General features: G+C 48.1%; 1 protein-coding gene across 1 annotated transcript in view; it reads right to left on the bottom strand.

The window, feature by feature from the left end:
* Positions 1-8,193: 8,193 nt before the first annotated feature.
* The window catches only part of IGDCC4 (immunoglobulin superfamily, DCC subclass, member 4), a 59,376-nt gene continuing 48,704 nt past the window's right edge, over positions 8,194-18,865 (bottom strand). The window contains 3 exon segments of the mRNA XM_009887393.1: positions 8,194-8,724; positions 10,559-10,723; positions 17,920-18,154. Of these exon segments, the coding sequence (XP_009885695.1) occupies positions 8,194-8,724; positions 10,559-10,723; positions 17,920-18,154 (931 nt within the window).

The raw sequence follows: 18,865 nt of genomic DNA, 5'->3' as shown, positions 1-18,865 counted from the left end.
TCTGCCCGAGGGCCTCTCTCCTGCCTGTCACGGCTCAAAGGGACCCAGTCTTGGCAATGTTGGGATCGCAGAGCCATGACCACGAGGGGATCCCACCTTTGGGAAGTCCCAGGGGACAGGAGCGAAGAAAAGTTTGGCTGGTCCCAATGCTCTTTATTTTAAATGCCATCATGAGGTGACTCACCCAGGTCAGTCACACAGATGTTAGACCAACCAGCTCACCCTCAGAGAGACCCTTATATCTGATCCTGCCCAGTCCCTTGGCCCACGTTCTTTGCAAACACAACTCCCTGTCATCATCAGCCGCAGTAAAACTCATGTCTTCAATGACAGCTCAAAGTCTTTTGTGGTGTGTGTTTGGGGAAAAAACAACTAAAAAAAATGAAAGTGGATCCTAACTCATTTATAAAAACAGAGCTTGATGGACTGGGTTACTAAATCCTGTAACTGTGCCCAGAAACCTGGTGAAAAACCCGTTGTAAAGACAAGCGATGTGTGACTCCCCTGGATGGTGCACCCTGAGCGTGTTGGAGTTGGCTAACGAGGAAAGAAGACGTCACTACATCTGCTCCACATTAAAGCCTCCCTCATTTAGTGGAGGGCTGAGCTGTACGAGGTGGCTTTCAGCCGGGGAAGAATTTGCTCTGGCTCCGTCAGCCTCTCGGTAACATCTGAATTTCTGTGCTGTCCCTGACCTTTTGGCACCAGCCCTGCTCCCCTTCCCCAGCCATCTCAGCACCGAGGAGGGCTTGTGGGAATTAATAATGCCAAGGGAAATGAAGCACAGTGTGTTTTAAAGGGCTCGTTTTCCCAAGGAACCACGATTTGGGGTTCTTTCGCTCCTGTGCACAGGCGATGGCTGGGGTGGCAGTGGCAGGACCCAGGAGCCGGGGGGGTGTAGCTACGTGTTTGGGGCATCACCAAGTTCAGCCTCATGTGTTGCAAATGACACTGGTGACATCGCTGGTGTCACATTCAAAAATCACAGGGGCGGGTGGTCCTGCCAAACAATGGGACTTATGAAAAGCCATGAGATTTTTAAAGAAAAAGGCAGGTTTTGGGCTCTTAGAGCCACCTGAGAGCAGGAATCCAGAGCACTCATGTTTTTCTGTGCTCCTCTTAAAAAAGGGTTTAAAAAAGTTGCTTTGTATAGGAGGCAGGAATTTGCTTATCACACTACGAGCAGAAATTGGAGCCTTTTGAAAAGCAGCGGGGTTACAGAAGCTACAGTGCCCAGCCCGAACTGAGGCTCCAAACCCCTTCCCTGCAGAGCAGTGGTGGGCTCCATCGCTCCGTCCTCCCTCCCGCAAAGGAGCACGGGGTCTGTCCGTCCATCTCTCCTCCCTCTCTGCAAGGCTGTCCTCCACGAGCATCAGCCTCAGAGGGTGTCGCTCACCCCTCGCCCTTCACACAGTGAATTTCCATCAGCTCCAATAGTGCTCCTGATTTACACCAATTAACTGCAAACTGAGGTCCCCAAGACACCATTAGCAGTTTCAGCAGATGAAGTGGGAGATTAACTTGTCTGAATTCACTCCATTTATTATTCTATGTGTAATTGTGGTTTCCCTGTCTGCTAACAGCCTGGGAGCTTTCCACTTAGGTACAGACACGCGGGGTTCTAACATCTGTTTCATGGTCAGCGAGCAACAGGGAGGGGAGCCAAAATCGTGGCACCCACCTCAAGGCACGGAGCTGAAAGCCATCCCCGCCCTGGTGGGACAGCCCTGGGATGTGCTCCTGGAAGCTGCTTTCCCCAGCAGACACCCTTTTCCCTCCACTTTTGGCTGTACAAGGACACAGGTGTCGTGGTGGCAGGGGCCAGCACTTGTCACCACACCGAGGGGACACGTCCTGGCAGTTAGCTGCCTGGCTGAGGAGGAGCTGTGTGTTCTCCGTTAATTGAAAATAATTGTCCCACTGATCCAGTGGTTTTGGCATCAGTGGAAATGAGTGTGGGGAGCCAGTGCGAATGATGGAACCCACGATTGTACCTGCCGTGCGAATCAGAGAGGTCTGACTTTGCTGGTGTAACTGCCGCTCCAGTGCTTTGCTGGAGGGGAGGAGGTCAGGAGTCCCCCCGCGATGCAGTTTGCACCACTGGTGTCCGCTGAGCACCCGTGGAGCATCCCTGGCCGCCTCACGCTGCATCGCGCAGCTCATCACCTCACGCTGTGTTTTTTACCCAGAGGGTTGAGCTGGGCAACACGCAGCACCGGGCACTTGTACCTCACTGAGTTACCCGAGACCACGTGAGAGCGAAACCCGCTGTAGTAACACTGCCAGCTGTACCACAGCATAGCCTACCGGGGTGATAAAAGCTGGCACGAGAAAGAAACGCAAACAAATGCCTCACTTCTATCATCACTTCTCCATGGTCCCGGCTCCCCTGTAACTGCTGCGTCCGTCCCTCTGCTCTGTTCACCCACACGCTGCCCTGTTTGCAGCCACCCCACTGTGTCCCCTCTCGGCAGCCTCCCACCAGCGTCTCATGCTGCAAACTGAGAGCTGGAAATGGGATTTGTGGTCACCCATCACCCCCCCCCGTCCCCTCAGGTCCTTCCTTGCTCATTTGTGGGGTTACCTGTCATTAGGAGAAAGACTCATCAGAATTACGCAGTCTGACCCAGTTCCCTTTAACCACTATCAGAGAACACTATGCTAAGTGCAGATTTATTACCGCTGTAATGCAGATAAAATGAGATTTTATGGCTCTGTAGTCCTGGCAGCATAAAGTAATAATGGAAGCTATCTACTCAAGTAGGGAATGCACCCTAGGAAGAAAGGGAGATGCATGGGAGGTTAATAGTGTGTCCTCGGGCACTGCCAGATATCCTCTCGCCACTTCTTGCTGGACGCAAGCCACTGAGCGTTCAGCCCTGCGTGCCATCCGACAGAAGTCTCACCATTCGTTTGCGAGATGCTTCTGCTTGGTTTTGACATTAAAAAGTTTCCCAGCAAGACAAAGCATGCAATTGGGACATTTTTTTTTTTCCTTTCTTTTTCTTACAGGAATCCATTTGAAACTGAGGAATAAGAAATCAAGGAATACCTAAAGAACCCAAATTCTGCCCACGCCTGAAATCCCTGAAGTGACGTCTAAGGAAGCAGGTACCCACCACCACATTCCCAACCTCCGCGGTTATGAGCTCAGGCACTGTGCTGGCAGGACCGTGAATCCCGGCTCCTGCTCCCGCCAGCGAGGTACAACCTGGCCGTGGGACATGTTCCACCAGGCAGTCCCCGCTCTGCCAGCTGCAGTTCAGATCCATCCAGAAGCGATGCAGGTAAGCAGGAGGCTGGATTGGAGCTGTTAAGAAATGCACATGCAGGTTCCCCCGCACCACGAGGCACAGCAGCAGCCAAGCCGACACCTTGCAAGTCCGTCTCCAGCAAACTCACGCCAGCAGAGAGCTCTCCGGCCATCCTCTCCGTGTTTTGAGGGGCCGGGTACGGCCCAGCGCCTAACGGCAAATTTCCCAGTGTCCAACCACTCCAAGCACAGCTGCAGGATCAGCCTTTTCCACAACAACTTTCTCTCGCGGTAAGAGCTGTAACAGACTGAATTGTGAGACAAATTCTACCCTTTTTTTAAAATATTTTATTAATAACCCATTAGTTAAGGAATATAAGGACAATGTCTTCTTACACTTTAACACTAAAGAGTATTTGTGGAGTAAGAACAGTCTCTGAAGAAAGAAATTTATAATTAAGTACAGCATGGAACCAAACACAGACACAATCTTCAAACGAGATCAAGTTCTGGTTACACATCTTTATGCACTGTGCAGAAAATTAAATGAAATTTAATTTTAAAATACAAGCAAGGGAATACAGTAACAGAACTAGATGGTAGATTTCTGCTGGACTAAACACCTCTTTTCTAACAAAAGTATTGATTAGAAAAGACACAATGATCCCTTCAAAACATCTATTTCTAATGAGATCAAAACCATATATAGTGCTCTATTATAATGGTTGCTTTCTTACACGGCGTATTTCATGGGCTGATCTCAGGATCGTTAGCTAGTAAAGTAAAAAATTCTCAAAACCTAGATTATAAGTTATCTCATTTGAACTATTTAAACCAGAACTTCGCTGTCTGTTAAGCAAAACAACAAAAAGTTGGAAGAGATTTTTATCTGAGTCACGTGTTTCATGTACCAAGGAATTAAAAGAAAGAAAAGGATGAGAATTGTGACTCTCGCAGCAGCATGGGGAATATACAGTTGTGTAGCCAAATGGTAACATTAATACTACAAAATCATGCCAGTGAGACAAACCTGACATTTTAACAACATAAACCAATATACACCAGCAAAAAGTTGAACAGCAATAATCTTTAGTGTTACTGAAAGGAAGAAAAGGGAGAAAGGAGCCTGATGCGTAGGAACATATATTAAGTATGACGGGTAATTAAAGGTTATCAACAGTTTGCGTGTCTGTGAGAAATCTGCAAGAAAGCTACTTATTTCATGATAAAAAAATATATGCACTGGTTGTTTCAGCTTTACACATAAAATGTGAATTATCTGTCTTCTTCCATTCATTTCTAGCTGAGACTAGAAAGGTCCCACGTGCGTTCAGGACAGGAGGGACCTGGGGTACAGCCGAGGTAGACACGGACACGCAGCACTCGGCATGGACACGCGTTCGTACCGAGAACAGCTTCGCTGCTGCGGGTCAGTGGTGACCTCTTGGCTCTGAGGGAACTGCCTTGAACAGCTGAGGTCTGGCATACCAGTCCATGGCCACCCCAGTACTTGGACATCCAAACGCTGCCAGTTTCACACTCTGGTACAATTTGGTGGGGTGTAATGAGACCAGAATAAGCCTCAGCGTGAGGAGACGAAGTATTTTTGTGATGCATAAGTAGAATTGTTTGCACTCTGCTGCATCTTCCCGAAAGCTCTCGGAGCACGTAACTAACTTGGTGATTTTGTAATTGGCCCACGGTGATCCTGGGGAACGGTGCCACACCGTGCCTGCTTGTGCTGGCTTCAGTGCCAGGCAGGGATAGCTTTTAGGCAGATCAGCAACGCTCACCCTGTGGCTCTATGATTGCTAACGTCAGTATGGACTTAAAGCAGTGGGTGCGTATACAGAGGAGTGCCCCAGAAACCGTGGCACACTCCTAAATCAGCCACTGGACTGAGCTCCATCCCCACAGGCCCCTGGATGGAAAGCTCAGGGCTGGTACATGACCTGCCCAGGTGCAGTGTCATGACAGGGAGCTGGGAGGAGAACTCTGGTGCCCCAGCTGTGCCCACCGCCAGCCAAACTCCTCCTGGCGCTGCCCTCCAGCAGCCAAGATGCTCAGTGAGAGCGGTCCTTTGGCACACTGTCATGCTGGCAGGCGGATGACTTGGTTTTGGAGGTGAAAAGAAGTAACCAGGAGTTCCTCTGGAGCGAGCTCTTCGGAGAAGGGTCCTTCTCCCTTTCTGCATGTCAGCAGTGGCAACGTGGCTCGTACGGGGTCTGTTCTGGCGCTGGGGAAGGGCAACAACTCTTCCATGAAACTAACTGCAAACTGAGGTGCAGCTGCAGAAGTCTCCCCCCACCCTCTGCAGCCAGTGCCCGATACCCCACAGCTGGAGGGTTTATACCTCTGCAATTGCATCCGCTCCCATATAACTGTGAATTACCCTTATTGCCTGCAATAACACTTCCCTGCCTTATCTGTAACCCTGCTAAGTCATTAGTTTCAAAGTCTTGTGGCAGAGAGTTCTGGAGGTTAATTACGCACTTCCTCTGCCCAGTTATGATTTCTTGCCTTTCTAACTCCTCGCTCTGGTAGCGCACACGCACTAGCTCCTGCCTAGCCTGCTCTGGCACTGATTTCCAGTCTCTGTGCCACAGCCCTTCAGAGTCACAGCGCTTCAGAGCATGCAACGGCCTTTCTGAGGCTCCCCAAGATACTGAGCAGCAGCTGGAGCAACAGAGCAAGTGCAACAAGTGGAAATACAGCTGTTTACCAGAATGGTGTGTCATACTGGGAGGAGACGCCGTAGGACGCGGAGAGGTGAAAGCTCCAGTATCACTCCCAACAGGGTACATGGAGGCTTGGAGGTACTCCTCTGCTAAAGAGCTGGAGCTAAAAGGTGTGATGGAGGATTGCAAGGACACGGGCCGGTCCAGCTCAGCTCCAAAACACAGGGCACACTGTGACATGGCTCTTCACAACAGAGGCAGGAATAGGATGCTGGTGGAGCAAGGTTCTCCTTGCTGCAAGCAGCTGTATCTCAGTCCAGATTTCACCACAAAAAACCAACATCTAAAGCCTTTTCCAGGACCTCAGATCAGCACACAGCTCCCTGTATAGCTTTGGGCGAACTTCAGTCGGAAAAGAGGGAGATGGGCATCTTTTCCCTCATTTTTTAATAAACAAATGGCCAGATGTCTGAATCCTCCAGGAAGGCAGAACATTTACTGAACACTCAATGAACAAAATTACTGATCTTTGTTACCTCCGAGGAGCTGGTCCAATCTGTAGTGTTCGCAGTCAAACTCTGCAAGCCTGGAGCAGGGCAGAGAGAGGCTAAAGACAAGGCAGAAAAACGTTCACGCCACATCAGAAGGTCAGGCTGAGAGACATGCCAGCAGTAAGCAAACAGTGTCATCAAGGACAAGTCACTAGATGATTTTCAAATGTTATCTACAATAAACCCAGACTGACTGGTATGAGAGCAAAGATTTGATTTTAGTTTTTAAGCTCTGGTGGTGCTCTGGTCTTTAAAAAAAAACAACCCAAAAGCACTTTGGCCAGGACTCTCAGAAGGGACTGGAAAATTTCATGTGTTCATCCGAAGCCTTCAGCAAGTCCACTGCTTAGAGAAGGCTGAGAGCTGCTCTCTGGAAATCAAAATCAGCTGAGATGTCTCCACTCAGGCACAAAAAAAAAAAAAAAAAAAATAGATGTCCCCAAGACCACAAGTTAGTTTTGCAATTGTTGGTTCTTTTTTCTCTTCGCTAGTATAAGCTTCTCAAGGAAAGATGGATCAACATCCCTCCAGCTGAAGCAGTCTCCTTTGGCCCACTCCTGCAAAATACAGTCCTACAGAGAAACACGACCCAATTCTCCAGCTGTAGGAAGGTGTCCTAGAGCAATACTCAGAAACAAAGCAAGAGAGACATCAGATCTGCAGCACTATGCATTAAAAAAGAGTCAACAACCAGTGCAAACATATTCTTTAGAAAAAGGCCGTATAAGAATAAGTTAAAACCTATAATGGACTATAACAAAAGAGTAGATCTGCTGCTTTTTTTTTTTTTTTCTCCAACAGACATGAGGTAGTTGTGTTGTTAGGGAGGAAAAAAAATAAAGAAAGAGAGAAGTAGTAAAAATGCTACTCTATACCACACACTACTCCACTTTATAAAATTAAATAATATAAAGATGTTCCAAGGAAATAAAAATACATGTTGTACATTAAAAGGACAGATGTGTACCTAAAATATTAGGTACAAGAACCTAAGTAAAACAAAGTCCAGGTTGGTGAAATGACCCAGACGCTGAAGAAGGTTCTATATAGTACAAGTTGTTAGAGCCACTCGTAGAGTGTGTAATAACAGGCCACTACATCAGCCTGCTAGTCATAGTTACTGCGGTAGCGTACAAAGAGAGCCTTATAATCCTTTTAACCACGGGAGGGCAGAAAAGGTTGGTGGTTACAGCTCACTGAATTTGTTTGTGTTGGTTTCCACCGCCTTGTGGGACTTCTCTGACAAAATTCATCCCAACACTTCAAGGCAGCAGGTAGTGCCAAGTCGTGCTCTGGTGAAGAGAGAGTTGAGAAGAATCGCTCGGTGTAACCTGCCTCTTCCCAGCATTAAAAGACATCTTGCCAGTCGCCTCGAGGACTACAGCAAAGTGACAGCCCCAGTCTAACGCAGAAGGCTCTGTTCTAGCTGTGGTTTCATGACAGACTTTGGCAGATGGCTCAATCCTGCTCCCACGAAAACCAAGTTACTCATCAGCTTCAGTGGGAAGAAGGCGGACCCTTACCAATCTACCTACTCATTCCTTGAAGGCAATATGTACAGCTGGCAGGTCCAAACCCCGTTCTGGTCAGATGCTGCACTTTCTTAGCTCCTGCTGGGCTCAGTGAGTCGAGGGCGTGCAGTACCTCACAGGCACAGGCCCTTACTAGTGCTTCTAGCTCTCCCATGATCAAAATCAGATTGGTTCACTCTTTAACGATTGTGGACACATGCCATGTTCTCAGATGCTGAGGATGAACTGGTTAAACCAGAGTTACTACAGAGGGGGGCCTCCTCCGGGGTCAGGGAAAGCGACTGGCACTTGACTGGCTGCACATCCCCGCTGCCTTCCTGGATGCAGTCCGAATCTCCGCTCTCCACTGAATCCAGACTTTCCCCGTGCCTGTGGAAGCCATTGGTGAGCCCAGGGATGCAAACAGCCTCTGTTTTGTTAGTCTTTCTGTCAGTAGATAACAGCTCGTCCTGGGCCCGAACCTCCGAATTGCCCGTGCAGTCCACCAACGCTTGGCTAGCATCCTGCTGGGTGCCGGGAGAGCCGGGAAGAGCCAGCTCTCCGGAGGGGAGCTCTTCAGGCTCCTGGTCCTCGGTTTCTGTCTCTTCACTCTCCAGAGTGTGCAGCTGGGAGTCGTAGTCTCTGTCTGAGGCTGAAAAATCCGAATGGACGATGACTTCTGCTTCCACTTGGTGGAGGCCGGCTGGCGGATGGCTTTTCTTTGCTTCATTCTGTTATCAAACAGGGAAAAAATAAAAAAAAGAAAAAGAAAAAAAAAAGTTAAAGTAAATGAAACACAGATAATTGAGGCTGTGACCCAACCAAGCACTGAAATGTATTTCTTTTTAATCCCACAGAGTGCAATGGGATGTACACGTGCCTCTATTAAGCCTCGATATGTTTCTTAGAGCTGAAATCTTAAGAAGCATCTCAAATCACCTCAGGATCATTATTTCTATTTTACATTTGGGAAAGTATGTCCCAGGGGAGTGAAGTAATTTGCCCACGGTTTCTTGGCAGGCTGGAGCAACCATTCCTCCAAGCCTCTGCCAAAGACAACAACTTTCAACACCCACCAGTCTGTTTCCATATTAAGGACCAGATTTCTGAGGGCGAGTGGGCAGCGCCCTAGAAAACTGGTTTCTGCGAGAGATCATGATATAGACCCACAACTAGATACCAGGGCTCCCTGCGCCTTCCTGGTTTAATTTTGGCTACGTATCACAAAATGTTTGTTAGAGCCCCGGTCACAGCTTGCAGAAGTTGGTGTAAATTCAAGCACTTTAATTCAAAAAGAAACCAATTGGTTCTCCTCTGCAGTGCTTAAGCAGAGTTCAGGGTATGGGTGTCCACAAATCTGGCTAACAAGCAGGTCATTCTGCTAGATTATCATTCAAGAATTTAACAGGCAAATTATTTTGGAAGCTCACAAAGAGCTCTCTAGGGAATCAGTGCTCAGATTCTGGGCTGAGTGTGATTCAGGAGCCAGAAGACAATTCAAAGTATGGAAGTGAGATATCCCACGTGTAATTTGCGCTTTCTGTTGAAGCCAACTTTGTGCATCATTTACATATTTTAACACTTTTCTCCTTTTGTTGACAAAGTCTGATGGATAAGCTGTGCTGTAAACGGTGCCCTGTAATTGGGTTGTAAAACATTGTCTTAAGTCTATCCACAATGTTAATTACATCCTGTGTATAATTGATTTTCACACTACTATCTGGGAAGGAAACACAGGTAGGTTATGTAGAAGTATTTGCTGGGGGGAGAGGTGAACTTTTTGAAACAATAACCAAAGAAATCTTCTGGTACAGAGTTAATCTGAGCAGATGTTGTCTTGCTTTGCTGAGACTGTGGCACAGACACGATCCTTGTACAAACTCTCCCAAACACGGGAGTGCACATTTTTTCCAATGAACCGGTATCAGAAACAGGACTTCTTCCCAATCTATCCACCCACATAAAGAAGACAAGTGCAGTGGAAATTGCTCTACCCCATCGGGAGAAGGAGTTTAAATCCACCCTTGATCTTTGACTCCTTTTACAGGCAAAAATGCAATACCTCCTTCAGGCTAGCACACTGTAGATCTTAATGATTGTGCTGAGCACTGCAGCTCCTAACTCATTTGGCAGGCTGCTCGCTGCGTGACCACAGCAAAGACCCAACGCAGACTGCTGGTGCCTGGCTCCGGGTCCTCAGGAACCGGGACTGCCACAACCCCGCTGCCAAGCGAGCTGTCTGACCCCACCTGACCGTCACCAAAAGAACAAGCCCCTGGCACAGGCCCTCAGGGGCCGGCTGGAGTCAAGGCAGATGATCACGGGAGAGTTGAGGCTTTGAGCAATGCTTGGAAAAACCAAAGAGTATTTAACTCAAATCCCAGCAGTGTCGCTGGCATACACTCCTATACGCAGGAAAAAAAAAAAAATTAAAGCCCATGATCAGCCAACTAAAGCTAGCTCAGAGAAGAAAACATTTTCTCCTGCGCTGGAAAAAGGAGAAAGGGAGATGGGGAGCATAAATGGAAAAATCACATCAGAATACACAAGACTGAAGACACCCACCATCACGGCATCATAAACCAGAGCTTGTAACAAAAGCTTCTGTCCTGCGCTGGAAGGGAGCTTCAGTGATCCGTTCACAGCAGAGAGGGGCTCTTTTGTGATAGTGTCCCCGTATCTGGCTATGCTGTTTGTCCAGGGCTGGTTAGCTGATTTATTCCATGAAGACTGCAGAAGAATATCGGGAGGAGAAAAGATCCAATTATCACAGATAAGAGATTCTTATCCTCATAAACCTGAAATGAGAAGCAGCTTGAAAAAGAAAATTTCGTGTTGGGGAAAATACTATGGTGTTAGAAGACGCAAGTTAAATGCGGAGATCACTTCTGATGGCATCAAAATAAAGATGATCGCTGCAACGGACTGGTACAGTCACCCCATCACGACAGGCTTTATTGCTCTGCTACATGGTCTGGTGCAGAGCAAGTGGATAGAAGTTGCCAGACAGTTCACAGCCAAAGTGGGCCTTCCACTGATTCTCAAAGTCTTAGGCCAACAGGTATATCATGGCACAGCCCATCACTTAAAGGTCCCCTGAAATCAACTCCCTGCAAAGCTGCAAACAACCCAAAGCAGTATGACCCTACTGAAAAATATCGCAAAGCTGGAAAGGAACTGGGATGGTGGAAATCTAGAGCAGAATGATTACAGTATTTGCTTTGGCATAAGCAATGCTCTGCAGCGAGGAGAAGGACTCTCACCTGTGTGCACTGGCACACGTGCTCCAGTAAGAGTTGAAGACAATGCTAAACTGCTCACTCTGCGGTGCAGACAGATTTCCTGCTCTAAGCTAGGGCTTGGGTAAACACTCTGCCATTCCCCACCAACACAGAGGCACAAAACTGGGGGCCTTATTTTTTTTTTTTAAATTTTTTTTTTTTTTTAAATTTTTTTTTTTTTTTAAATTTTTTTTTTTTTTTGCAACAGACCACCAAGCAATTCTTAGCTCAGCTTTAAATCCCCTGGGCAACCAGTGTTACCTTGTTTGTAGATCTAATTAAATTATATGGGCTGAATGCAATTTGTTCTGGGTTCTCTCAGCTTCCCCTTGCAATAAACTGTTGAATGCACACCTCTGTGTATGGGAAATGTGTGCCTTTAAGAGCTGAAGTTATTTAACAGCTCAGACTATTAGTTCACAGGCAGAAAAGTATTTTCTTTCCAGGTTTTGATTTTATTGGACTGTCCTGCATATACCTGAGCTCAGCCTTGCTACTGACTCACATACATATACATATATACGCACACACGCGTGCATTCACGTTTAAGGAACACATGAGCCAGTTATCTCTGGACTCATTCCACACGTTGCCTGGACAGAAGTGAGAGGACAACACAAAGCTGAAGTGAAGAGAAAATCCTGACCTGACACAACTGCGAGTGTGCTGTGTGTGTGCATACAGAATAGCGGTGGTGTGAGCATGATGGCTGCGTAGGGTGAAGATATACAGCACATCGATTCAAACCCACTAACCACCTATTGCTCTCTGTCAGGCAGGAGAAACCCAGGTTTCTGTGCTGCATATGTGGACGTTGCTTCCACAGGCCAGATCTATTCCAACAACAGTCAACGTAGCATGAGTCCACCCGAGACGGCAAGGAGATTTCTGACATCAGCCTGACCTTGTGTGAGTCATTTGACCTCCTTGTGCCTCAGTCCATCTGGCTGGAAATTAGGTAGAAATACATGACCAGATGTTGTATGTGAGCCAGGCATTTCTAAGTCAGCTATTTAGCAAGAAGCAAATGCTACCTCGTGCTGTCGGTGCTGGCAGAAGGCACATTAAAGCCCTCATGTATGCACTGAAGAGCTGCCCGAGCCTTTCCCCAGCACTCTCTGTCCACCCTGACTTAAGTGCCAAAGGGGCTCAACACCTCGTGGGAGGCAGGGCAGCGTTACATCCCGGTGCTAACGTCAAGTCATAGGAGCTTTGCTGCTGCCTCAGGATCAAACCTTAAGAAAACAAGTAGTAAAGGGCCTCATTTATATGACAGCATCCTGCAAAACACTGATGTCCAAGTCCAGCACTGTGGATATCAAGCATTCGCTAATTTAGAAGTGGATGCTGGAGGCAGCATCTTTGCCATTCCTCTCTCTCTCTCTCTCCAATCCTCAACAATATATTCTGAGCCAGGAGCATTCCCTAATCGCTGCCTTTCTAAGTGGACAATCATTAAACTACACTTTAATAGCAAGAAACCAACCAAGTGATCACACACAGCTAACAATAAGGAATATCATTACACGCGAGTACTCAAGGAACGTATTCAATTTGCTTCTGCTGCCATCTGAAAGGCTTTCTGCAGCTACATCACTGACTGATGGCTTCTGTGCCTTTTCCAAGGAACATACGTTACTGAGCAAATACTGCCTGGAAATTTCAGCGACAAACCTACACAAATATGCACACATGCACACAAATGTGTGTCCTATTATAGATGCTTACATGCATATTTGCCATCAGAAAGATCTGAGCATCATACGCATACACACACACAGAGCAAACTTGAAAACCTTCTTGCAGGCATCTTGTGAATACCAAAAAACGTGGAAAGAAACAGGCAGCTCTACTGCAATCCCCAATGGACCATCTGTTAGCGGAAATGTCAATCTGCCATGTTTACATAGGTTTTGATGACTCTGGGAACAGCCTGTTCAGCTCTGGCTGAAATTGGCTGCAATGAAGAACAAACTTGTTTTGTACCAGTTTGCAACTTTCAACAAACAGAAAAAACCATCAGCCACACAACATGGCCTATGTCCCACATGTTGTTCAAGCACATTATGTTTGAGAGGGGAAAAAAAAAAAAAAATCCCTCTTGGGGCTCAATCTCTAAAGTTGGGCAGCAGCAATTAACTCCAGGTCTGTGATGAAAACAGGTTGGTCTTGTGTGCCTGAAAGCTTCTCTGCTTTTTTAAGCAGTATCTTTTGGTGTAATAAATGATACTATTTCTTTCTAGTCAAAGGGGACTAGTGAATGGCTGAAGGAAGACAAGGAAACGTTCTTTTGGTTTTTACAATAGAGGAACGAGGGCAAGGACTGTCAGTCTAATACTGATTTAAAGACAGAAAAATCCCTTTGTCAGTTCACTGCAAACACAAGAATGAAAACTAATAAAAACATCTTCCAGTAAAAGGTGTTTCCATTACAGCTAAATCCTTATCAAAGCAAACAAGCCTTTTCATTTTAGCCTTTTTATAGAAACTCCGACTGGTAAAAATGTGCCTAGATCATGTTACCTTCTCAGTGACAAGTAATGATTTCATGCGAATATATGAGCTGAGAATGAACAAGTAGGAAATGTTGATCTTGAAACCTTCCCTGGTTTATGAGGATGGTTATTCAAACTAGCTCGAAATCCTGTGCAGAACAAGGCTGGGGACATTTCAGATGTGCCCAGCTTTTAAGGGTGTCATAGCAGAGAGAAAGGTTTCACTGCTGAATGGCTCCACAGCAGCCGGTGGGAGTGGGAAAGCTTTGTGCCACGCAAACATAGAGGCATCCCTGCCTGCAGCTGTGCCCCAAACAAGATGCAATGTAACACAGACCTCTTCCCCACCAGATAAAGGAAAATCTCTGCTAGCTGTCAACGGGAGCACAGCTCTCACCTCAAACTTTTCAGAAAACATTGGGACTTTTTTTCCACGCAGAAAAATTTCAACACAAAAAATGACAAACAACCTGGGTAGATCCAAGTTCCCTGACACACTACAGCTTTTGCTCTCCGAGTCACGGGGATGCTTCACGGGAAACATAGTCCTTATGGGGAGGAGGCCCACAGGGAAATGAGGCCCACAGGAAAAGAGCAGGGCAGCAAGCAAGGAAGGTTCCAGCTTGCAAGAAGCACAACAGCAAGCATTTCCAAGCCAAAACGCTTGGGTTTGGCTTCATTCAATGAAAAGCTGAAGTCTTCCATGGAAAGCAGATGCTTTTTAACATTCTCCCCCACCCCCTAAATTGCTTGGCCCAAAAGCAGCAGTGACAGAGATGTCTGGAGCTGAGCCATTTTATCATCCTCAGTCCATCTGTCAGGGGAAACAGAGCTGCATCACCACAGCCTGTGCATTACAGTGTCATTTATAACGCAGGCTACCGAGGGCATCAGTCTGGGGGTCACTTCAAAGGGGAAGAGAGTAAGAGAGGAAAATCACTTGTCAGTGTATTTACAAATCCTCATGTGTGACCACTGGGAAATGCACAGAAAGGAAGGAAAAGGGCTCACTAAATGGCCGAGCATACTCCTGCTAATAGAGCTGTCAGCCGTCCAGAGGGGCCTCCTGCCGACAGCTCAGCCGCAGCACCACCTTGCTGTCCTGCAAGAAGGGGCAAAGTGGCCAGAGGGCTCCTCTGGGCTGTCCAGCAGCACAAAGAACGTCCCACCTTCCACTTGCACCATCCTACACCCCCAGCAGTACTTGTAACAGCTCAAGAGGAATCACAGCCCTACATTCAAAGGAACTGGTGATCTCGACTTGAAAACATGCAAGGAGACTTCTCAAACCCTTGCCTGCAATTCTTTGCAGGAGCCTGTTCAAGTCTCAGCATTGTTAAAGCCTTCTTGCCCTCAGTCTCACTGTTCTTCAGTCCTCACACCTGCAAATGACATTCACTTACTTCTGACTGCTTATGGCATGGGGACAGTCCCTTCTGTGTATCTCCTGACAACACAGAGCCTCCAATCTCCACTGGAGCCTCGGGCTGCCATAAGAATAAAACCAATAAAGAATAATCCATGGAATGCTAAGTAACGGGAGGGCACGTGAAAAAGCCTGCAAGCACAGGAGCAGCTATCACTGCCACTGCTAACGGCAAGTGCTACCCAGCCAACAAAACACAAGTTTCAGGAACGTAACTTGAGGATGGAGGGCCTCGCAGGCAACCGGAGAAGGTCACACAGGCCTGGAGCTGCCAGTTCCTTGGCATCACAGCTATACAAACCTGCCCAGTAGCGGCAGCAGCATCCGACTAAAAGTCTGTCCCAGCCAACATCCTGAGCTCTGCAGTGACATGATATGCTGTTAAATAAAAGGGATCTTAGAGACATTTCTCACTCCCTTTCTTTATTGACTAGGACCGCAAGTGATAGTACCCCACGTGGAGCACCCTGGGGAGCTTCCCCTTGCCAGGCTGGACCAGAAATTTCCTTCCACGTGGATTTTCTCTTTCCTGTGGCTCCACCACATTCCTCGCTGTAGATTTTCACAGCCCCAAGCACACACAGCTTGAGAGAAGAACAGAGAAGGCAACAAAGGCAGCTGGTCACTGTGGGGTAGAAAGCTCCCAGCAACGTGCAGTTCCAGGCAGGGTCCCCGAGGGTTTTTGGCAGCCTAGCTGAAATGGCCACTGGAAGAAGCTCTTTGCAGCACACAAGACAACCCAAGGAACCTACAACTCACTCTTGGGCCTTGGCTAGTAACAGTTAGTCTACAAGCAGGGAGATGCACACACCCCTAGCTGTAGCTCACTCTGATTTACATCTGTTCTGGGGACCAGGCATGCGTGCACTGGTCCAGCCACGCTTGTGAGACTCCTGCCCAAATCCCTGCCTACCCAACCAGGAAAAAAAAAATCATATCGCCATCCAGACATAGAGCCTCTTGGCAACTGCAGCATAAAGATGTGTTTGGCCTGAGTCTCTTCACCCTTGATTATACGTGTCAGAGTATGGAGAGGATGCGGTGGTGCTGAGGGCTGGCTCAGGTGGCACTTCCAACAGGAACTGGGCAGTGGAGGGAGCAGGGCCTCCTGCGTGGGAGCACATCTCCCTCCAGTGCCCACTCCCAGCAACAACAGCCTGTTGCTCCGGGCCACCGCTCGAGCTCTCCTTCACCTGCCAGGTCACCCTCACCAGGCGGCACGGGTGACAATTCTGCTCTCTGGGTGGCTGCGTGCAGCTGCTCCTCAGTAACCCTTGCTTCCTTACACACAGCCATCAAAAAAACCCAAAGCTCTTTATTCTGCTGGCAAAAATCCTCAGTGAATTTAACTCTCGGTGGCCTTTCTCCATCCAATTAGGGAAGAAGAGACACTACAGCCAGAATTGCGCTTCTCCCCAAAGCTCTGGTCTTGGAACACAACTCTGCTGCCAGACACTGCCAGCCTCTGCTGGGGACCCCAAGCTCCCAGGCTAAGCCCTGAGCAGCCAGGCCTTGCTACTGCCCTCTCCAGCCCCAGCTCTGCACACATGAAAATCTTTGTGCGAACCTTTGCAGACAGGACTGCTGCTCTGGAAGCGGGATCTGGATATGCTGCCCCCAGAAAAGCCTCCCAAGGGAGAGAACTTCCCCGCCACCCCGACCTGTTCTCAGGGTAAGTCACTGTCGCTGAAAACATTTGTTCCTGATTTAACAGAAAGAGCTGTAGGAAATTCCTCACACTCTTCGGCTTGGGTCCAGACAGGCAGCTACATTCCACAGAAATCCATAGATGCGGCTTGGCTGCAAACTGCCTCTCCTTCAGCCGAGCACTGATCTGCCACAGCACTTGGGGATGGCCAAGAGCATGGCTTCGGCCGACAGGACTATTAAAGCCAGCAGAAGACACTGTGTTTCCAAAAGACCATACCCGCACCGCCACTAGCAGCAAGGACGGGTCTCGTGGTTAGCCAGGTATCCTGAACTCACCCTCTCTCCAGTGAGACATGAGCGCATCGTCGATGCAAACGTGAAATCCCATGCGCTCACAATACATTTGTTTTACTGAACCTCCTAATTACTTTACATGCTCTCCCTGGGCTACAAAGAGAGACATAAACAGATTAACTAAATTAGGCCAATTAAAGGTTCCCTAATGGAATGAAATGTTTCAGGCAAGCTTGAGAGTGGAAATGGGCAGGGAGGAGTGAAAGACAATGCAATGTCAGGCAAACCAAGCAGAGCAGGAAAAGACTACTTCAAAAAATAAGGTTCACAAATAAAACACAATTTCACCTCTTTTGTATCTTCAAGGGTCCTCCAGCGAACACACCATTTACAGACAAAGCTCCTTTTACTCTAAGCAAAAGCGTACCCTGGAAGGCAGATCGTCTGCTCTGGACATCACCCTTTCTTACACCACAGCGCAGCTTTCTGCAGCAGCAAGTTTGATAACTGCTTCTCTGGGGACGAAAGGTCACTGTCCGGGGGGGTGAAAAGGGGTGGTAGATGACACAGGGATCCCAAACTTAGGTCTGACAGCCAAGACCGAGCCAGTCAGTTTTACACAGAGAGAAACGCATGGCTGGCCAGCACCAGCCTGCAGCAAGACTAACAGCGCCTTGCAGAGCCAGGACAGGATCAGACCCCGGCTTTCCGTCACCGACTGACCAAGCAAAAGCTCTTGTGTAGGATGGGAGCTCAGCCACCATATGCATGGGTCCTTACCTTCCTCTTCCCATGAATGATGTCCTCAGGCAGGCTTGTGTGGATGAGGCTGTGCACTTCCGTCAGTTCTGTGATGTCCCCCAGGGGCACAGGTGCATCCTCTGGGAGCGGGGACATGAGGGACTCTAGCTCATGAGAATCTGAGGTGGCACTGGGAGCTGCCACCCCTTGCCTGCTCCGGTGGTAGTAAGTGTGGTTGCCAGCTGCCTGGGAATCCAGGCCGGGCAGAGCCTCCCTGAGGGAAAACAAGCAAGAGCTGACATCTCTCACGAGCCTCCCTTTCCTCTGTCCCAAACAGCCATGGACTGCCAGAGGAAGTGACCCCCTTCGGGCCACTCAGCCTGTCCTTGCAGAAGCGCCCAGGCCCAAGCCCCTGCCCTGCTGCTCCTGAGGAATACTCTATCCACATCCTACAGTTACAGCTTTTGCTGCAGTAACCTCTCCCCAGATGCACCTCTTCACCATCTTCACTAATCTGAAAGCCCATACAAAGCACAGTGCTGGACGCCAAGCCCTCCCCTCACCAGTGGATCACGAGTCCCAGCACTAGGGCAAGCGCTCTCTAACCCCTGCCCGTGGGGAGTTGTGTCAGTCCTGTCATCTCTGCTTTACAGGTTAAGAGATGCAAGAGGACAGAAAGGTTTGGTGGCCACATTAGGATGAAACATCAGAAGTTTCTTGTTACTACTCCTGAGATCTACTCTCCAACTCAAAGCTCTTCCTAACAATAACCTGTTTTCCGATCACGGTCTTTCCAAATGCTTCTGGCTGGATTCAGACCCCTGGGAGGGGGTCTGAAAGAACTGGGAGTTCTTTCATCATTTTCCCAACTGGAAGTTAACAAACCCTTTCCAAACATCCTTAGAGCTGTCCAACCTCAGAAGCGGAATACTGACCACGTTAACACACACAGGTAATAATCTGACAAACAGTGTTTTTTTCCCTT

The sequence above is a fragment of the Charadrius vociferus genome, unplaced genomic scaffold, assembly GCF_000708025.1.
Source record: "Charadrius vociferus isolate BGI_N301 unplaced genomic scaffold, ASM70802v2 scaffold190, whole genome shotgun sequence".
NCBI classification, from domain to species: Eukaryota; Metazoa; Chordata; class Aves; order Charadriiformes; family Charadriidae; genus Charadrius; species Charadrius vociferus.
This window is presented reverse-complemented; position numbering and strand designations above follow the sequence as displayed.